At 35.5% G+C, this 19211-nt stretch overlaps 2 protein-coding genes across 3 annotated transcripts; one reads left to right on the top strand and one right to left on the bottom strand.

Annotated features, from left to right (window-relative positions):
• Positions 1–788: 788 nt before the first annotated feature.
• LOC119798358 (ER lumen protein-retaining receptor 2) lies at positions 789–6588 on the top strand. Its single transcript, XM_038307783.1, has 5 exons — positions 789–1069; positions 3397–3497; positions 3583–3741; positions 3845–4097; positions 6118–6588. The coding sequence occupies exons 1-5, from the start codon at positions 979–981 to the stop codon at positions 6150–6152; spliced, it is 639 nt and encodes a 212-aa protein (XP_038163711.1). The 5' UTR covers positions 789–978; the 3' UTR covers positions 6153–6588.
• Positions 6589–14119: 7531 nt separating this feature from the next.
• Positions 14120–16483, bottom strand: LOC119798320 (lipid droplet assembly factor 1-like). Of its 2 annotated transcripts, none has more exons than XM_038307729.1 (5): positions 16377–16483; positions 15728–15827; positions 15453–15621; positions 15229–15371; positions 14120–14708 (listed from the first exon to the last, which is right to left on the bottom strand). In XM_038307729.1, exons 2-5 carry the CDS (start codon positions 15815–15817, stop codon positions 14664–14666), a joined length of 447 nt encoding a protein of 148 aa, XP_038163657.1. In that variant the 5' UTR covers positions 15818–15827; positions 16377–16483; the 3' UTR covers positions 14120–14663. The 2 variants fall into 2 exon arrangements, with proteins under 2 accessions (XP_038163657.1, XP_038163656.1); XM_038307728.1 differs by having other exon boundaries at positions 16270–16463.
• Between the last annotated feature and the right edge of the window lie 2728 nt (positions 16484–19211).

Below are 19211 nucleotides of genomic sequence, written 5' to 3'. Positions count from 1 at the left end.
TCATTTCCTTCTTCCACCTGGATCCCCGCTCTTTTTTGCCTTTTCATGTCCCTCCATTGTCACACAAACTTTCCCCTTGCGTTTTTCCTCTTCCTCACCGCCTCGGTAGTATCCAGACCCACAACTACTTTGTGATTGTCCCTCTTGCGTTTTGGCGTGGAATACCATAGTGCAGACCACGCTTCAAAATTGGGCATACATAAAAAATATCTGCGTCATACCTGCAACAATCTCACTGCGATACACTGCTGCATGAGTAGAACGTGCCCTTAAGGGTGTGCTCTGTCACCCTGCAGCTTGTGATCTGGGTCATGTTCCAGATATCATGTCCATAAGTGAGGGTAAAATCGTAGACTGACTGGTAAATTGAGAGCTTAGCCATTTTACTCACCTCTCTCTTCACTATAACTGTTGTTATTATAGCAACAGATCTGTCCATTAATCCCCCACTCCATTGCTGACTTAATGATGAATAACTATGCTATAATACTGCTACTAATTATAGTTTACTGTCAACTCAAAATAGCAAGGTTAGTACAATTATGTTTAGATGATTTTTTTCTTAATTCAATTTTAGGTACTTTGAAATAAATTAAGAAAGTTAAATCTCTATAAACCATATTTACTATCATGCAAAAGTCATTTTCGAGTACATAAATACTTGCCTTCACTTGTTGTCCCTCTCCTCAAAGTTCCCTCCTCTGGACCGTTCAATTTCTTTAGGCGGGGGGGATCCGTGACGCCAATCACGTTTTTGCCCAATCACCGGCGGTCTTTTCGTTATCAGCCCGCCCCCTTCCACGTCGACCTGCACCTTCGCCATATTTTCGACCCTCAGATCCCGCAGATTTGTGTCCCCCTCCAAGTAACCAGGATAACCTTTAGAGGGTACCAGGACGGGTCCATCTGTGCCGGAATAAACAGCCCATCCTTCTCTAGTTTAGCAGCTGGGTTTGCTTGTCTTTCCGCTCTGCAACAATGAACATCTTCAGACTGACAGGAGACCTCTCTCATCTGGCTGCTATCATCATCCTGCTGCTAAAGATATGGAAAACAAGGTCTTGTGCCGGTGAGCATGGGGTTTTACTATCGTTATACATCACAGTATGATGTTACTGCTTATATTATTTGTGTCTTCAGGCCAAAATGTATGTTTTTGAGCATTGATCAGCAGGCTTCTCTCAGCTAGCTAACATGCTAACGGTGCTGCTCATTCATTTAAGCTAAATTGAGAGCTAACTGTTAGTAGATAAAGACTGCTGTTTGTAATTAAATACCTTCCCAAAACAGCTCACCTAATGCCTTGGTTTCTGTTCGTTTAAAGACAGATATTAAAGCTCGGTCAATGTTTGGTGTTGTAACGTATTATCAATGCTATTTGCTGAGGTTTCAATAATGGTTTGATCTCCTGAGAGCTGTGGACCGTTAGGTCTCTGTTGGTTTTTTAAATATGTTTATTTATTATTTTTAGGTTAAGTAAAAATATTTTTTTAATAGAAACTTCCTAAGTTCCAGCAGGTGGGTTTGCCAGCTCTACACCCCCAGACATCCTGCTTTGAGGTTTGGGGATTGATTTTTTTGGTCTGCTCTCTGACGTGGCGCTCCAGGAGACGCTAGGGAAGTTAGCGACACAAAAAAAGTTAGCAAGGAGCTAGAGCTTTCTTTTTAAATTTACCCAACACAAGCATTTCTTGTTGTTTTGTTTTCTTTGTAAATGTCTTGTAAAGACTATAGAGTCATAAAAAAGAGGCTAAATTGTTAACATGGGAACTACTCTGAATCCTTTAGGACTTTATTATAACTGTACTTAGAAATCTAATTCAATAAACTGAATCTATTATTTGTAGTTTAATGTAAAATAAACAAGCAAATAAATATGTTTTTTTTATTTCAAATTTATAGTTTTTATGATTTTTAACATCTGCAATAATATCAAGTGCTATTTTTTATTTTTTTATTAAGAGTTAAAGACATATCTTTCAGAATAGTTACAGACTTTTCTATATGAAATGTTTGTTTACAATTTAACATGTGAGACTTTCTGTTGTCTCATTTTTCTCAATTTAAACAAAAAAATGGCTTAAATTTTAAAATTTTTGTTTAGATGTATGCTGCAAAATGATTGGATTGTATGTCCTGATACAATTATTTCATTTCCAATATGATGCATTATTACAGTTTTGAGTATTGACCCAATGACATATCAACATAAGTTATGTCAATATTCTATTGATATAACTTAAAGCACAACAATCAGCAATTGTAGATATGTGAATAGTTGAGTCATAGTGTTTATTGCAATGTTGCGCTCCTATTTGGCAAATAGAAGTGCAACGTTACAAAAAAAAAACCACTCTGGGTCAGTTATAGTGTATGCAGAAGTATTTACTATTGCCCCTTATAAACATGATGAGGCTAAAGAAACTGATGGTCACAGAGAAAGATGAATGCAAAGATGAAGAAGGGGAAAGTCATAATTCAATTTAACAATATTACCATGAAATGACTTTAATGTAAACATTTATTTTAGGGTTTAATTACTAACTTGTATTTGTTAAAGCTCTGCCTTTTACTCTCAATCGTGCCTTCAGTCCTTTGTTGCATTACTGTTAGTATTAAACCATCAACCTGAAAAAACAACAAATCAGCCTAGAATAGAAAAATAATGTAACTCTCAGATGATTAACAACAGAGCCTTGTATGTTTTCCACAAATGCTGATCTTAACAGAGCACCACATTTTATAAAATATTTAATGATGTTGGGTTTTCAAGGTTTTATTCATATTTTTCCATCATTCTGTGCTTCATTATGTTGTGTATGTGATGTTTTGGCTTGACTGTTAAGCCTCTTGTTCACTATCGGCAGTTTTTACCTCCAAACATGTAATTGAAATAAAATTTTTTATCTAAACTCAGTGGTGTGTCAGATTAGTCTGGTTCAGGAACCAAAATGTATTTATTTCCAGATGAAACCTAAAATATCAGGTCCATAAATTTAAACTAAAACACCATTGCAGTCTTCAGGCTGAGGAGGGCACTGTAGCACCTCAAAGATAATTTGTCTTCTTCCTAAAAACCTTGAAAAGAAAAAAATTTAATTTTGTGATGAGCTTAAGCAACTTTATGTTAATATTTTTGGTTAAATTGAGATTATTTATTAAGAGTCCAACCAAAATTTCAGTTGATCTCTTTTCTTAGGTATAATTAAAATCTTTTTTGGGGGGGGATTTCCTTCTAAAGTTGCTTCTGTTTGGATAGTTTAAAGTCATGTCCAGCAGATGTCAGGATACAATCATGTAACCCTGACTCTTGACGTATTCAGACTGTATTCCAGCACTGAACCTACTGAACATCAATGTTGTATATGCTGACCATTTTATTTTTTTATTTTTAAGGTATCTCTGGGAAGAGCCAAATTCTCTTTGCCCTCGTGTTTACCACACGTTACCTGGATCTGCTCACCTCTTTCATCTCCTTGTACAACACGTCCATGAAGGTGAGGTAACCTCTAACGAGTCACACCGGCGCTGCATTCTTCTGCGTGTGCAATCACTGATGAGCTCATCTCTGCTACTTACCAGGTGATATACATCGGCTGTTCGTATGCCACCGTTTATCTGATCTACATGAAGTTCAGGGCTACCTACGATGGGAACCATGACAGTTTTAGGGTGGAGTTCCTGGTTGTTCCTGTTGGGGGTCTCGCTGTTCTCATCAACCATGACTTCTCTCCCCTTGAGGTTCATTTAAGCTGCTTTTTGAGGAACACACTGGTTATGCATACCTGTATATAATTATTTGTAGGAAAGAACTTTAACTGAACTCTCTTTTTGTCGTCTGCAGATCCTTTGGACATTCTCCATCTACCTGGAGTCTGTGGCAATCCTTCCACAGCTCTTCATGATCAGCAAGACCGGAGAGGCAGAGACCATCACCACCCATTACTTGTTCTGCCTGGGCCTCTATAGGGCCCTCTATCTCTTCAACTGGATCTGGCGTTACTATTTTGAGGGCTTCTTCGACATGATCGCCATTGTGGCTGGCGTGGTCCAGACTGTTCTCTACTGTGACTTCTTCTACCTTTATGTTACCAAAGGTGGGTCCTGTTTTCCAGTTCTAGGCTTAATTTTTTAACTCATGTTGGTTTAAACAAGGGGTATGTAAAATTTTTAACCTATCAAATGAGTTATATCATTCTATATTGTTGGTTGTGCATGAATTAAATTACTTTAAATGAGTCATTAGTTGATCAAATCTTTTGTTTTTTTATCAGACAGCCAGTCTCTGAAACATCTTTTCCTAGAAACACATTTACGAAGGATAATATTATATGCTTGCTCCTTGAATAACATCACTGTAAGATTCAGCCTTGGTTGATCAGGGGTTTTGGTTATCTAAAAGAGACTGCTATTGTCTATCCTTTGAGTCATGCCCCTGTCATATTGCAATAAATTGGCGATTTAATAACCCCAGTCCCTCACAGAGGAGTTGTTGTGCTCAGTACTTACATGCTTTGAGTTTGAGCATCCCTCCATATGTCTGAGATGGATTTCAAAGTATTTACCTGTGGACAGTTCAAGACCTTCTTGGGATAGATAATCTGGTTTTTGACATCAGTCTACTGCGGAAAAAACATTAATCCACTAGGTAGCGCAGGTATAACTTGGGCAAATCTTTTAATCTTGTCTATTTTTCCCTTTTCATTCCTGTTCCTAGAAACACCAGAGACAAGTTTTCATGCACGTATTAAAGTCATTACTGATAAGAATAAGATTCACAAGGGTAAAGTTGAAAAGTATGTCACATGGTTGGTTGAAATAATTAGAAAAAACCTGGGAGCTACAAAAGGCTAGATCTATTATAACTTGTAGTGTCACTATACACAGAGAGGCCCGTTTTACACCAATATGGACTAAGAGCTGACCCCACTGGCTAATATTTAAAGTCTCTCAAATGAACAATATAAATACCTTTCATAGAATAGCTTTACAGTCAAACCAGATGAAGATTGAGCTTTTTTGTCACAATGACGAGAGAAACGCTTAGAGGAGGTGAAAGTAAAAACTGCCCAGACTCTATGCATGGTGGTGATATTGAAAAGTCTGGAATCTGATTCTGAATCTGAGGGTGAATGAGATAACTTTATGGACATTTTTTTTTTTTTTTTTCCCCAGACTATATTTGCTGTTATTCAAAAGACAAAAACTTCGAATTTCTGAATTAAAAATAATTTTTGCATTAGTTTATGGATTGGTACTTTCCTCATCACCAGTTTTTCATATTTAGGTGAGTTAAAAATATCTCAGAACGCATGAGATGAGCTTTGAAGGACTGGAGTTGGAGACCCTGGTTGTAATCCCTTTTAGATTGGGGTTTTCAGCAGGACTGGTACCAGAGTATCATCAGTCTTTATCTTTGGAAGATTTAGAAATGAAAGAAAATCAAAAGCCAGTATCACCATTAAGTTGTTTTCAAAAGTTGAGTATATAGAGTATATAACACCACGATGGTATATTTTTTTTTTCAATACGTAAATGTGTACTCAAATTCCCTTCTAAATTTACCGGAAACAAAATCTAGAAATTTTTGGCTGTTTTAAAAAAAAATTTTATTTATTTATTTATTTTTTTTTATTATTAATGAAAGAAACATAGATGGTTGTTCTGACAAGGTAATTATCCCAAACACACAATTAAAGGGGTTTTGGAATAGATAAAATATAAAATACGTTTATATGAAGCTTGTTGAATAGCTCTTACCTTAGCCACATTGGAAATAGGTGAACTTTGCTTTCAAGCCGGATCATGAAACCAACAATTTAAATGACATGGACCTTTTCACCATGCAGTATCATGATAACCATGCCTATGGCGAGTACTGACACTATAAGCTGTTCTTTCCCGATAAACACTTTTATCGTTGGATATTTCCACCTGTTTGTTTCTGTGTTTTCAATTTTAATGTCATTCTAAGGGATTTTAAGTTTCCCTTTTGTTGTTTTCTACTTTGCTTTTAGATTATACGGTTTAAACAACACTGGATTCTAAATCTAGAAAGGTTTGCTGATGGTTTCTAAATTACCGTATGTTCTTCTATCTCTGTTTTCTTTCCCCTAGTGTTGAAAGGTAAGAAGTTGAGCCTGCCAGCATAAAGGCGGACAGGAGGAGACGGCAGCTCCCAGCAGACTCAGGGGGTGCAGAGATGGCGTAGTGGATTCTCATGAGCGTCAGCAACAGATGCCTGAAACAGTTGACTATCGGGGGGAATAAAAACACTAGTCTTCTTGATGATTGCTCGTGGAACTGGTAATGCCAACAAAAAACCAGGGCTGAACAAAGATCATCACCTTTTGGATTTCTGTGTTCAGCATCTTGCCTTAAACTTCTTTTCATTGCTGTTTCAAATAGGATGCATTATTTCTTTTATTTTTTTTTCCCTCTCTCTCTCTCTAAATGTGAGGTGTATACCCTTGTTTTCTTTTTTTATGTCACAAAAGGTAGGCTCTAAGTACCTTGTATGACTTTAACTTGGTAAGAAAATGCACAAAATGTACAGTCTTATTAAAGAGTGAGATGAAGCATAATGTATCTGAGTGCCTGAGGAGGATTATGTCCATTTTCTCACAGTATTTTTATTCTTTTTTCCTCATTTATCTAAAATTCTTCGGATCATTTTTTTTTAGTTAAGTGTAGTCATACATACTTTGAGAAAGAGGCCAACATCGGAAGATTTTTTTTTTTATATATATATTTTTTTTTTTACAAATTTCTCTTGAGACAAAAGTAAACATTTTATCAGGTAGACATCTATAGATTTCACAGCTTTTTGAGGAAAACATGTGGATGGATTTTGACTATAAATGTATTGATTGGAGGAATTAAGTGCCAGCAATCATTTTGGCACATCAGTATTTTCAAGTGGTGCTTGTTCTGTTTAAAATAAATCTGCATTATCGCATTTCCGGAGCAGATGGCTGATACCTTGTTTTAGCCGTTATTGCACTCCAATAACAAACTCATGAACACCTTCCAATGGTTACTTGTCAGTTTTTTTTCCAAACCGGACACTGGGTCGAAAAAAGGCTTTGCCATGTTTCTTTAACAAAACTTTGGCATGTTGGCTATCTTCTGCATCTTAGCTCTAATGTCTGTGAACCAAATGAGTTTTTGAGCACAGGTATTTTTGCCTTTTCGTCCCTTTCCAATCAAATAGGTGTGATGGTGTTCAATGAGTGCATTTCTGTTTAATCCAAATGTCTCATCTTTCTTAGTAGGCATTCATACAACAGTTTTTCAGATTATTATTATTTTTTTTTGCCTTACTTTTGCATGATATCACCTCCATTAAAGATTTTATTATAATCAATCTCCAGTGGTTTGGTTCTATCATTGAAAGTCCAAACTGGAAATGAACTGCATATAAATGAACAATTCTGTGTGTGTTTTTTTTTTTTTTTTTTATATATATATTTTCTCAGCACATTCAGAGATCTTGAGTGTTTTTTGATTTGCTGTTGAGCCAAAAAATATGCATGATGTACACTACTGTTCAAAAGTTTGGGGTCACATTGAAATGTCCTTATTTTTGAAGGAAAAGCAGTACTTTTCAACGAAGATAACTTCAAACTAGTCTTAACTTTAAAGACATACACTATATACATTGCTAATGTGGTAAATGACTATTCTAGCTCCAAATGTCTGGTTTTTGGTGCAATATCTACATAGGTGAAGGTACTCATTGAAGATTTCCTACAACGGTGTGTACTACCTTCAGAGGACAGCACAAACAGGCTTTAACCAGAGTAGAAAAAGAAGTGGGAGGCCGCGTTGCACAACTGAGCAAGAAGATGTGTACATTAGAGTCTAGTTTGAGAAACAGACGCCTCACAGGTCTCCAACTGGCAACTTCATTAAATAGTACCCGCAGTAGCCTGAAACTGAATCTGCTCAAAGGAAGGTACGTTTTGTAGCTTCTGTAACGAGCTAAGCTGTTTTCAGATGTGTGAACATGATTGCACAAGGGTTTTCTAATCATCAATTAGCCTTCTGAACCAATGAGCAAACACATTGTACCATTAGAACACTGGAGTGATAGTTGCTGGAAATGGGCCTCTATACATCTATGTAGATAGTATTGCACCAAAAACCAGACGTTTGCAGCTAGAATAGTCATTTACCATATTAGCAATGTATAGTGTATTTCTTTAAAGTTAAGACTAGTTTCAAGTTATATTCATTGAAAAGTACAGTGCTTTTCTTTCAAAAATAAGGACATTTCAATGTGACCCCAAACTTTTGAACAGTAGTGTATATAATTTAAAAATGAAATTCTACATGCATTGGTATTCAGCCCTTTAAGCTAACATATTAAACTTAGTTCAACCATTGAAGGCTTTGGAGTTTTCCTAGAAAGTATTCGTGCTTAGTGGGGGACACAGTAGATGGAACAGGAATAAAGTGTTGGAGAAGTTAAAAGCATATTTAGGTTAGCTAACAGTATCCCAAGCTTAGAAAAGCTTGCAAAGTAAAGTTCAATCATCACCTGAAATTGAAGAGTATTGCAATAAACCCTGCTGCATGCTGACAGGCTTGGCAAGGAGAGTTGGTTGAAGAAGCCCGAAACCAAGACCACCCGCTCATGTTAGGACATCTGATGACTGCCCAAATATTACTTAAACACTTAACAAATAGCCTCAATGGGGGAGTGGTGCAGTATGCAAAAATGAGACCACCTTATGATGTCCATAGTCTATACTCGTTTGTCCTTTACACTATACATCACACGCCAAGAGCAATAAAGATTACCCAATAATCTATCATTTGTAGTTTTGGATTGTTGGAAGAGGCTGAGTACTTGCAGGTAACCAGGCCGTTGTATCAAGGCAAGCAAACAACGCTGGCCGGGGTCCCTCAGACAATGGCTGACCTGGTTATAAACAAACAGGTTCATGGTGAAACATGCAAACACTCTGGAGAGACTCAAACTCCAGGACCATCCTACTGAAAGGTAACCAAGGTGTGTTTGTGCAGCCCACAAAGACTGAAAATTTTTACCAAGACCTTTAAGTGAGAGAAAATTAGCTTTCCTTGAAGGAAGAGTGATGGAACTTCAGGGAACAGAGGTGGCTGGTGGAAATGATTAAAATGAATGCACAGCAATCATTGAATAAAAACTGTTAAAGCCCATGAAAGGTTGATATTAGGTCAGAAGTTCACTTCCCAGAAGGTCGGTGTCACTAAACATAGTAGTACAACTAAATAGATTAAAACATTCATTATGAGGAGTCTCATTCTTCATATAGAAATAATTAATACAACTAACATTTCTATATTATGATTTTGAATAAGTCCAAACTAGTAATATAATCTTAACCCTTTAAAGCCACATGTATCATATTTGATACCTGAGTTTTTGAATCGTCTGTATCATCAGTGTGATGTTTTTGTTCTTGAAACCCTCACAATCAGATACATGTAGTGAAGAGAAAACATATAAAAGATTCTATAGAAATGAGCAATATATCAAAATGTATGCAAATAAAGGATGTAATTTAACGTATAAAAAATGTATCTTGTTTTTTCATTTGTCAGAAAGTTCAATGACAATTCCAATTTTGGAAAATTTGAATTTTCTGTCAATTATTTCATGGTTCAGGCTTTAAAGGGTTAATAAATCGGTTTGTTTCTTTTTTTGTTTTTTTTTATAAGATGTAAATTGACACCTAACAGAAATAAAGGCTTGAAAACATTCTGTGTATAATAAGCATGTTTAAAAAGCATTAAAAATTGTGTTGTCCATGTAGAAATTTTTGAAATATTTTGGAGAAAATTAAAGATTTATTATTTGCCTCAAACTGTAAATGATTTCACAGTGTGTTGCTGTTTCGCATTAACTTCAAACTGGGTGCAACAAATCCCTGGAATAGCTGGCACAGAGAAAGAGAAAACCATTAAGATAAACCAAAGCATTGACGTGGCTCCAACTGGCCTGGGAAATTACTGTTACTGTCCTTTTACTGGATAATGACGTAAAACATTTTGCAGGGAGCAAAACCAAAAGAGCTGAGAACACAGAGTGGTAATGTTTCATAAATCACTGAATCAGTCAGCTGACTTTAACAGAAAATAGGATGCTTCTCACAAATGGAGAGAGGAAAACCCAGAGGCCGGCTGCGCTAAAGGCTGAAAAATCACTGATCATTTGGTTATATGTTGATTTCGAAGAATTTCATTGGAACATATATTCTCTCTGTAATATATCATAAAAAGGTGAATTGGTGTTAAAAACAAATTTGCACTTAAGATTTCAATAACTTATTTTGGTGATAAAAGTATTTTGTTCACAATGTTTCAATTAACATATGTTACTGTATATGTCCAAAAGAATCTTAAAGTTAAAGTAAGTGAAAGTATGACATTAACAGTACATGGTCTAATAGAATGTGTAACATTGAGAATTTATAGAGAAAACAAGAGAAAATGCTATTATAAGTTGCTTATATAGGACCTAGAGTCTAGAGGTGATTTATATTTGATGGAAAGAAAGTTCCTGTAATAAGTAATAAAAAAATATTTTCAAGCGTAGATTATGACATAGAACTGTTAAATATAAATAAGCATTAAACAAAAGACAACTTTATCAATAAAATTAATGCTTTAGGTTTATATTCAAGTATAACAAAACCAAGACGAAAACTAAATGCTACCCACTGCTCAGTGGTGCAATGGATAGGACTGCTGTCTTGCAGCAAGAGAGTTGCGGATTTGATTCCCGGCCCAGGGTCTTTCTGCATGGAGTTTGTATGTTCTCCCTGAGCATATGTGGGTTCTCTCCGGGTACTCCAGCTTCCTCCCACAGTCCAAAAACATGACTGTTGGGTTTATTGGCTTCTCTAAAAATTTCCTTAGGTGTGAGTGTGTGCATAAATGGTGGTTTATCCTGTTTGTCTCTGTGTTGCCCTGTGATGAACTGGCGACCTGTCTAGGGTCGTGACCGCTGGAGATAACCACCAGCACTCCTCACAACCCCACTTGGGATAAAGCATGTTAGAAATGGAGTGCTGTGTTGATAGACAATATTTTTACAAATAACACAGAATCTATAAACATTAGTAGTCTAGTGATATAACTGACCATCTGCCTGTTTTTACAGTGTAATCTGAATCTGAACATTTTCAGTTTATTACAAATGAATAAGAATAATAGAAAAAACGTTTAGGGTATAATAAATAATATTATTAAAGAAAAAACACATAAAAATCCAGATTGCTTTATTGATAATGATAATAGTTATAACTATAAGATTAATTAAATTGTTAATAGTTTAAATAATCGTTTGTGAACGTCAGACCAGAATTGGCAGAGAAATACCCCAAGTGTGCTGAGAAAAAAATGGAAGGTTTACAAATAGAAACAAATCTCTCCTGATAATGTTTTTGTCAGGAGTTACTGAATCAGAAAAATGAACTATCTGCTGCTTGTTTTGATATTGATATGATATTAATAAAAATAATTATCAGTAGTATCTCCAAACTCTTATATTTTTAATCTATCATTTGAAACAGGAATCTATCCAAAAAATATGGAAATAGCTAAATTAATATTACTGTATAAGTATGGAAACAAACACATCTTCACTAATTACAGGCCCGTCAAAATTTCAGAAAAACTTTTTAACAATAGATTAGATACATTTAAAGGGAAACATGATATGATATTGAAAGTCAGTACAGTTTCAGGTCAGCAAGTGAACATCCATGGCAATAACTGATGCAGTAGAAGAAATTACAAATAGTCTAGACACAAATATTCATTGACTTGAAAAAAAAGCCTTTGATAGTCTCAATCATTAAATTTTACTCATATAATTGGAAAGATATGGGATTAAGGGAATGGCCTTAAGTTGGATATAAAGCTATTTAGCAGAGAGACAACAGATAAGAGAGACAAGATGGCTACATTTGAATCAGATGTCTGGGTATTAGCTGTGGGGTCCCGCAGGGATCTATATTGGGCCCAAAGCTGATTAATTTATGCATTAATGACATATTTAATGTATCCAAGTAACTAAAGATAATCCTTCTTGCAGATCAAACAAATTTTTTCTTTTCTAGTGATTTCTTGTCTCAGTGATTTGATACACAATATCAATAATGAAATACTTAAAGCTACAGTGTGTAATAATTACAGGGATATACAGTCAGAAATGTAATATATTATACATAACTATGTTATTTATCATCATCTACGAGCTCAGCCTCTTAACCTTAATATTTGCGTTGCCTTAGAATTCGTTATTTATAATTACATAGGAGCGGGTCTCGCAGCCATGGAGGCAGACATCTTTGCGCTACTGCAGCGCAGAGCCAACAAAGTAGCGATTGCGAGATCACCCATTACGCTCGAAAGTAACTACGGCAGGTTGAGAGAGATGAACTGAGATGGTACTGAACAATAGATGGCAGTATTAAAATTATCTATGTAAACAAACCTCATCACTTAAGAAGGTAGGTGATGCGGACGTCGTGGAAGACATTTTGTCCCGTAACGCTCGCCGTACTGTTGGGGGGGAGAAGCGGTGGGGGGGAGATGTTCATGTTGCTGCGGTCTGCAGTCTGGACGTTAGATGTCGCTGAAAATTACACACTGTAGCTTTAAAGTAAAATATGGACATTATCCCTTAATTTAGATAACACTAAAATACAATTTTGTGGAGAACATTATGAAGAATTAAACCAAGTAACGAATATTGATGGTGTTCTGATAGAGTTGGGGTGAGAAATTAAGTTCTTAGGCATAACTATTGACAAGAAGATTAACAGGAAAGCTCACATCAGACACATAAAATCTCTAAAAGTGTCTTGGTTATTAATAAAGTTAAATATTGTTAAGACTGCATTTATTGTATTGCTCATTAGTGTTACCTTACTTAATTTACTGTATAGAAATTTGAGGCAAACTACTACAAAAGTTCAATACAACTCCTCATTATACTTCAAAAACATGCTGTAAGGGTTATACATAAAGTACGTTTTTTAGATCACACCAACAATCTATCTTTGCATTCTAAGAGGTACATTTCTTGATCTGGTTGATTTTTATTCTGCAAAGCCAGTTTACAAAGCCAGTAAAAATGTATTACCTTCTAAAAAACATTTTTCACAAAGTGAATGGAGCTATAATCTGAGGGGCTGTGTTAAATTTACATGTCAGGCAGTGAGAACTACCAGGAAAAGTTTGTGTGTCTGCATGTGGTTTTAAAATCTACAAATATTCATGAGTTGAAATAAACATACAAAAATAATTATTTTGCTATACAAAGCATAGGACAGTGGTAAAACTGACATTAATGTAGTAGGATTGCATGGTATAGTATGACAACAATGGGCAGACAAAAAAGGAAGTGAATCGTTACACTGATTATTTTAGGGGTATTAGTTTTAAGTTTTTGTCATTAAAACCATGTGCCTCATTTTTGCTTTCATGTTTGCCTATCGAATTAATTCAGCTCAAAATTATTTAACCTATGGTTGAATTGGTAAAGTTCAAGGTATTTAAGTAAATCTGTAAAACACTGTAAATAAAGACATAAAAAAAGAGATTTTTCAGTATATAGGAAACCTTTTAATAAAGTATTTTTGAACTACACTGAAAGCCAGGGACATGATAAATTTGTACAGAATTTATTGCACCATGTACAAAATGTACAAAACTGTAATGCGAAAACATCACAAAGTATAAGAACAAACACATAAAAAAACAGTTTAGTCTGAAATCCTTAACAATAAAGTTATAATATCTATATACTGAACACAGAATTTAACTAGTGTTAAATAAGCTTGAAACTGGATAACAAAAAAAACGTTTTAAATGTTCAGCATATGATTTAACCAGGGACATGTATAGGTAATAGATAAACAATAAATTTATTAGGAAAGACAATTGAAAGACAGCAATTTTCTGCAGAGACCTCTAGGATAACGATAACATCATTTAAATAGCTTGATACCAAACACAGTAAGACAAAGTTCTACAGGTGGTTTAAGCAGATTCAAGTAAAAATTATACAGTAAGAAACCCAAGCTCTTTGGTTGGTACAGTATTAATTAATTAATTTTGATCAAGATTGTTAACAGAAAAAAAAACACTATTAAGCTTAGAAAACTGTTTTTTTGCATTATTGTGATTTGCGCAAAACCACACATATGGAAATGGAAATAAGTCTTCTAGAAATGATTAAAACAATCATAAAGGACAGCTTTGTAGCCTTAGAAAGAGAGACAAAGTAACAATGAGGACGGATAAATATACTGTGGAAACAAGCTTTATAAATATATTTTTTTTTTTGGCTAAAATTGGACTGAAATAGGTTTACAGAAAGTGTTTGTGTAGCTGCATTGCTATTGTACAACATGATCAACATTTGACCTGTGTAACAGAGATCATTTGCACAAAGTTGGAGAGGTGAGGAGTAAAAAATGAGTTAAAAAACTCAAATATTTCACAGATAAAACTTCACATTCCTCTTGTTAAAAAAAGGACACTTGGTGTTCAGAAAATGTGACCTTGGAAGAGTTTTTGTGCTCAGCAGCTCAGATCCCCACACCCTGAGCACGTGCAGAAGAGCGGCCTCAGACGTCCCATCAGAGAGAATAAAAACATCACTACTTCTGCTTCATTTCTTGAGTTCCTTCTTCATTCTCGTTCCTCTGTTTAAAAGGAGAAAGGAAGACAAAGGATCACACTCAATTTAAATGTGTGTTATGGTGAATGAACTCCTCAATCAAATATTTACGTTTTATCACAATGAAACCACAAACTTTTTCATATTTTATTGAATTCTTTATACCATGCTAAAATAAATTAAAGCATATATATAACGTTTAGCTTTCATTTCTATTCTGGGCTCCACAACTTAGCCATTCCATTCCATGGCTTAAATCCATTTGCTAATTCTAACAGGTTTTCTTACATTTGGCCATCTCCCCACAGCATGATGCTGCCTAGAACATGTTTCATCATGGAGATGGTACATTCGGGGTGAAAAGGTCCCCTAATCTGACCAAAACACCTTACTTCATGTGATTTCTGAGTTTTCTACACAGTCGACCTGCAGATTTACTTACAGTTTTCTCTCAACAATGGCCTCTCTTCACATTCTCAATAAAATAAAGAAAAAATTTAGGTTGAGGTAAGGCATGTAAAGACATTGACGACGCAGTACTCCACCTTTGTCAAGTAGTATTGACGCCTCAGCAGGTTAGGAAGAGTGACAAACACACCAGTGACGATGACCGAGGCCAGCAGAGAGAAGAGGGCGATGCCAGAGAGAACGGACAGCAGAGTCATTCCGCCAACGAACAGAAGAAACACTAAACAGACAAATCATGATCAGTATAAAGCACAGAGAAAATTAAACAAAAGCAGATAAGAGTGGGACATTGGTAACGTACCCTCAAAGAAAACAAATCCAACCACTGACATAACTATAGTAATAATAGCAAACAAAAGGAAGATCCCAACGGGTAGAGCAGCCATGGCGCTGAACAGCAGCAGTGCCAGGGCTAAGAAAGGCCGGCTGCTGAGGTACTGCCCAATCCTCGTGCTCATTACTTGTGCAAACTGTTGGAGAGAAAACAACACACCTGGAAGCTCAGCTTTGTCTAAATAAATACAGTAAACATCCCAGATGAATGAAGCTGATTTTTCAAATGAGGTTGAGAATTACCTTGGGATCTTCTTGAAGGCGATTCAACAAGGTCAGCCATCTCTCTCCCAGCTGTTTAGTCAAACTGCTGCTGCTGCTGCTGCGCTGCATCTCAACACACCTGAGAGGACAGAATCAACCAAACATCCATAAAACTTAGATTTATTTATGACAAGATTTAAAATCCCAAATACATCTTAGGTTCAAAGTGCAGTAAACATTAAATCACTTATATCCTGAAATATATAAAAATTAAATCCTCCAATCAGACACCAAGTCTAAGATTTAATTGCACATATTGAAATGTCTGCTATAAAAGCTTTGATATTTGCGTAGGCATGAATGGGCTGCGCAGCTGTCAAAAGTAAACAAACCCAGAAGAGAGACGTGTTCCTGAGCACGTCTAAAGAGCTCAACCAGCTGGTTAATTACAATTATTTACTGTCTAAATCACGCTTGTTCAATTTAATTTACTCGGTAAAGACTTACTTTATCGACACCTATGCTGATTGCAACAGACCCAAACTTAAAATTTCTGTAATAGTTCTTCTGAACGTACATACCCGCGCTCCTAGTAACTGCTTGTCCCTCAGCTTCTCGCTTCCTTCAGCATAAGGCACTAAATCTTGAAGTTTCTCGCAAGATTTATAAACCATAATGAGGAACACACCCTTCAAAAGACAAGCACTCCTCTTCTTTGTCGGTTTCCTCACACCATCTTCCCCCTGCGGATTCTCCACGCTAGTGCCGCAGGAGCTGATTGCGCCCCCTAATTTTGGAAAAAGATACTGCAGCACTGGGATCACTTCCCTACGATCTTCTTCTTCTTTTTTTGGGCGGTTTGCAAGCAACTTATTGATGCGCATTACCGCCATCTATTGGAATGGAGTAGGGCTCGGGATGCTACATTTACATTTTCCCACATAAAAATAACAAAAAAACTTAATATCCTTTCTATCAATTTTGTTTTCTTAAGGTAATTCATTAAATAAAAAAATATTTAGAAGTAGAATTTTTTTCCAAATATATCTTGTATATTGAACTGACATTTATTTTCTTGTAGTTGACATTCTAATTCCCTTCTCTCAACAGAATATTTAGAACAGAACAAAAGAAACATGTTTTAAAGTCTCTTCTTGAAGACAAAAATCACAGTTTCCTGTTCGATGTTTCCCCATTTTAAATAATGTACTATTAAACACTGTATGACCAAAACGTAATCAGAATATAATGGTTTCCTGTTTTCTATTTCTTCCTGTTCTCCTCATTCCACAAACTTTTATTTGAATACTGTAAAGCCTTCCAGTTCTATACCTTTGCCATCTTTCCTTAATAATAATAATAATGTTTAATAATAGATTTAATTTCTTCTTTACTGAATGGTACCAATCTATCAATATAACTATTTTTTGTAGCTTTTTTTGCATATTTATCTGGCAGCTCATTTCCTTTTACTCCTACATGCGATGGTATCCATGTAAAAGTAACTAATAGAGCCATTGTCTGAATTCTATAAATTAATAATTGAATCTCTAATAAAATGGCTGGTCTACTAATAGAATGATTGTTTTTAATGAACTTGAATCAGAACATAATATGCTTCTCAGATGTAAAAATTTATTCAATCTATCCTAAAGTCAAAATGATTCCCAACGTCTCTCCTGTATAAACTGATAGTCCATCAGTAATTCTTTAACATTTTCTAATACTGAATTCTGGAACAACGAATGACACCCGACTTTTGCTATTTGTATTTTTTGAAGCATCTGCATGAACGTGGACATATCCATAGTACTTATTGTCTAAATAAGTTTGTACTGAATTGGATTTAAAAGGTTTTCTTTTTTCCCTTTCTCCAACAAAGTAAAATCAACAACACTATTAGGAAATATAGACGGATGAACTGGTGTAAGAGGAACTGTTTGATTGATATTTGTACAAGCTAAATAAAAGTATTTTACAATGTTTTCTATATAAACCAAAACAATGTAAATGATTTTTTTCCTTTTCCCAACTAGGTTTTAAAATTTCTTGACATGGATGATTTCTATTATGGCCCTTTAAATTACACCAATATATTACTGTCTTTAACTGTAATATTTTGAAATGAAGTTGTAGCTCTCCCATTTCTACTAGAAAAGCTGATGTTGGAGTTTTATTGATGGCTCCTGTACATAACCTCAAATGCTTGATACTGAGGGCCGGATCTATCAAAGGTTAGCGTGTATTAAAACGTGAGCTATTTCACTGCGCACGCTAAAAAATGTACAAACTGATCTATCAACAGCGTGCTAAAAGCATTTGGTCTTTAAAACGTGCTAAATAGCGCCTCTGATCCATTTAGTACTTTTTCTGCAATGAATATGCAATATGGGGCGTTTACACGCTAAAGTGCGTCTTGTGGGAGGAGAACATGTAAATATATTAATTTAGCACTCGCAAAGTGATTTATCAAACTTGAACGCAATTTTGCTAACGGTATCTGACTCTATATTTAACACGTTTCAAAAGAAGGTGCAAATGGTCTGCATGCGTAATTGCGCACACATGGCAGCGGTTATTGTCGCAAGAAGGAGACATGGAAATAAAGCAAGGAGACGCAGAGAACGCATTTTTTCACTCCGTGTGAATATTTTTGCAATGAATGAGGAAACGATCATCAAAACATATCGTTTATCCAGCATTGCCATTTTGGAGCTGTTGGGGGAACTCCGAATGGATTTGGAGCCAGGCACAAGGAGGACCCACGCAATACCAGATATCACGAAACTCCTTGCAACATTGCACTTTTTTGCATCTGGGTCATTCCAGCGTACGGTTGCAGCGAGAGCTGGGATCTCCTAATCTCGTTTTTTCAGAAGTGCTGTCCGACGGGGTCGGGGTTCTCCCCCTGCGCCTGTGGAGCAACGTGCCAAATGCTGCGGGGATCTCATCCACAGTCACAGGCCAATACAAAACATGTTTTTTTTTTTTTATTTATTATTTTTTTTTTTACTGCAGCACATACCACCTTAGGGAATAAAGGTTGCCAATTTATAAATATATATATATATATATATATATATATATATATATATATATATATATATATATATATATATATATATATATATATATATATATATATATATATATATATATATATATATATATTTACTTATTTATTTTTTTTGTTGGGGGTCACTGTAAGATTTAAAATTCTTAATGCACTAGTTTGTACAGACTACAAACTACTTTGCCGCAAACCACAAAACGCGCAAAACCATCATTTAAATAGGGCGTCTCCAACAGTTTTGCACCTTCCACCAGTTACGCAATCACTCTTGTTAAATCACCCGCAAACCATGGTTCAGCCCCTCGCGCAAAATTCCAGTTTGCGAGCGCAAATTACTGCACGCAAAATTGGATCTTGATAAATCCGGCCCTCAATATTATCACATTTTTTGAGTAGTGTATCTGAGGCTGATCCAAAAGCTATACTGCCATTATTTAATACAGACCTTCT

The sequence above is a fragment of the Cyprinodon tularosa genome, unplaced genomic scaffold (genome assembly GCF_016077235.1).
Source record: "Cyprinodon tularosa strain WSP-4 unplaced genomic scaffold, ASM1607723v1 ctg62, whole genome shotgun sequence".
Classification (NCBI taxonomy): domain Eukaryota; kingdom Metazoa; phylum Chordata; class Actinopteri; order Cyprinodontiformes; family Cyprinodontidae; genus Cyprinodon; species Cyprinodon tularosa.
The sequence above is the reverse complement of the archived record's forward strand: the minus strand, read 5'-3'. Positions and strand labels throughout refer to the sequence as shown.

Coding starts and splice junctions, on each gene's coding strand:
- LOC119798358 (XM_038307783.1), top strand. CDS start 979: ATGAACATCTTCAGACTGACAGGAGACCTCTCTCATCTGGCTGCTATC. Junction 1,070..3,396: donor GAAAACAAGGTCTTGTGCCG/GTGAGCATGGGG, acceptor TTTATTTTTAAG/GTATCTCTGGGAAGAGCCAA. Junction 3,742..3,844: donor ATGACTTCTCTCCCCTTGAG/GTTCATTTAAGC, acceptor TGTCGTCTGCAG/ATCCTTTGGACATTCTCCAT.
- LOC119798320 (XM_038307729.1), bottom strand. CDS start 15,817: ATGCAGCGCAGCAGCAGCAGCAGCAGTTTGACTAAACAGCTGGGAGAG. Junction 15,622..15,727: donor GCCTTCAAGAAGATCCCAAG/GTAATTCTCAAC, acceptor TCTCTCCAACAG/TTTGCACAAGTAATGAGCAC. Junction 15,372..15,452: donor TGGATTTGTTTTCTTTGAGG/GTACGTTACCAA, acceptor TTGTCTGTTTAG/TGTTTCTTCTGTTCGTTGGC.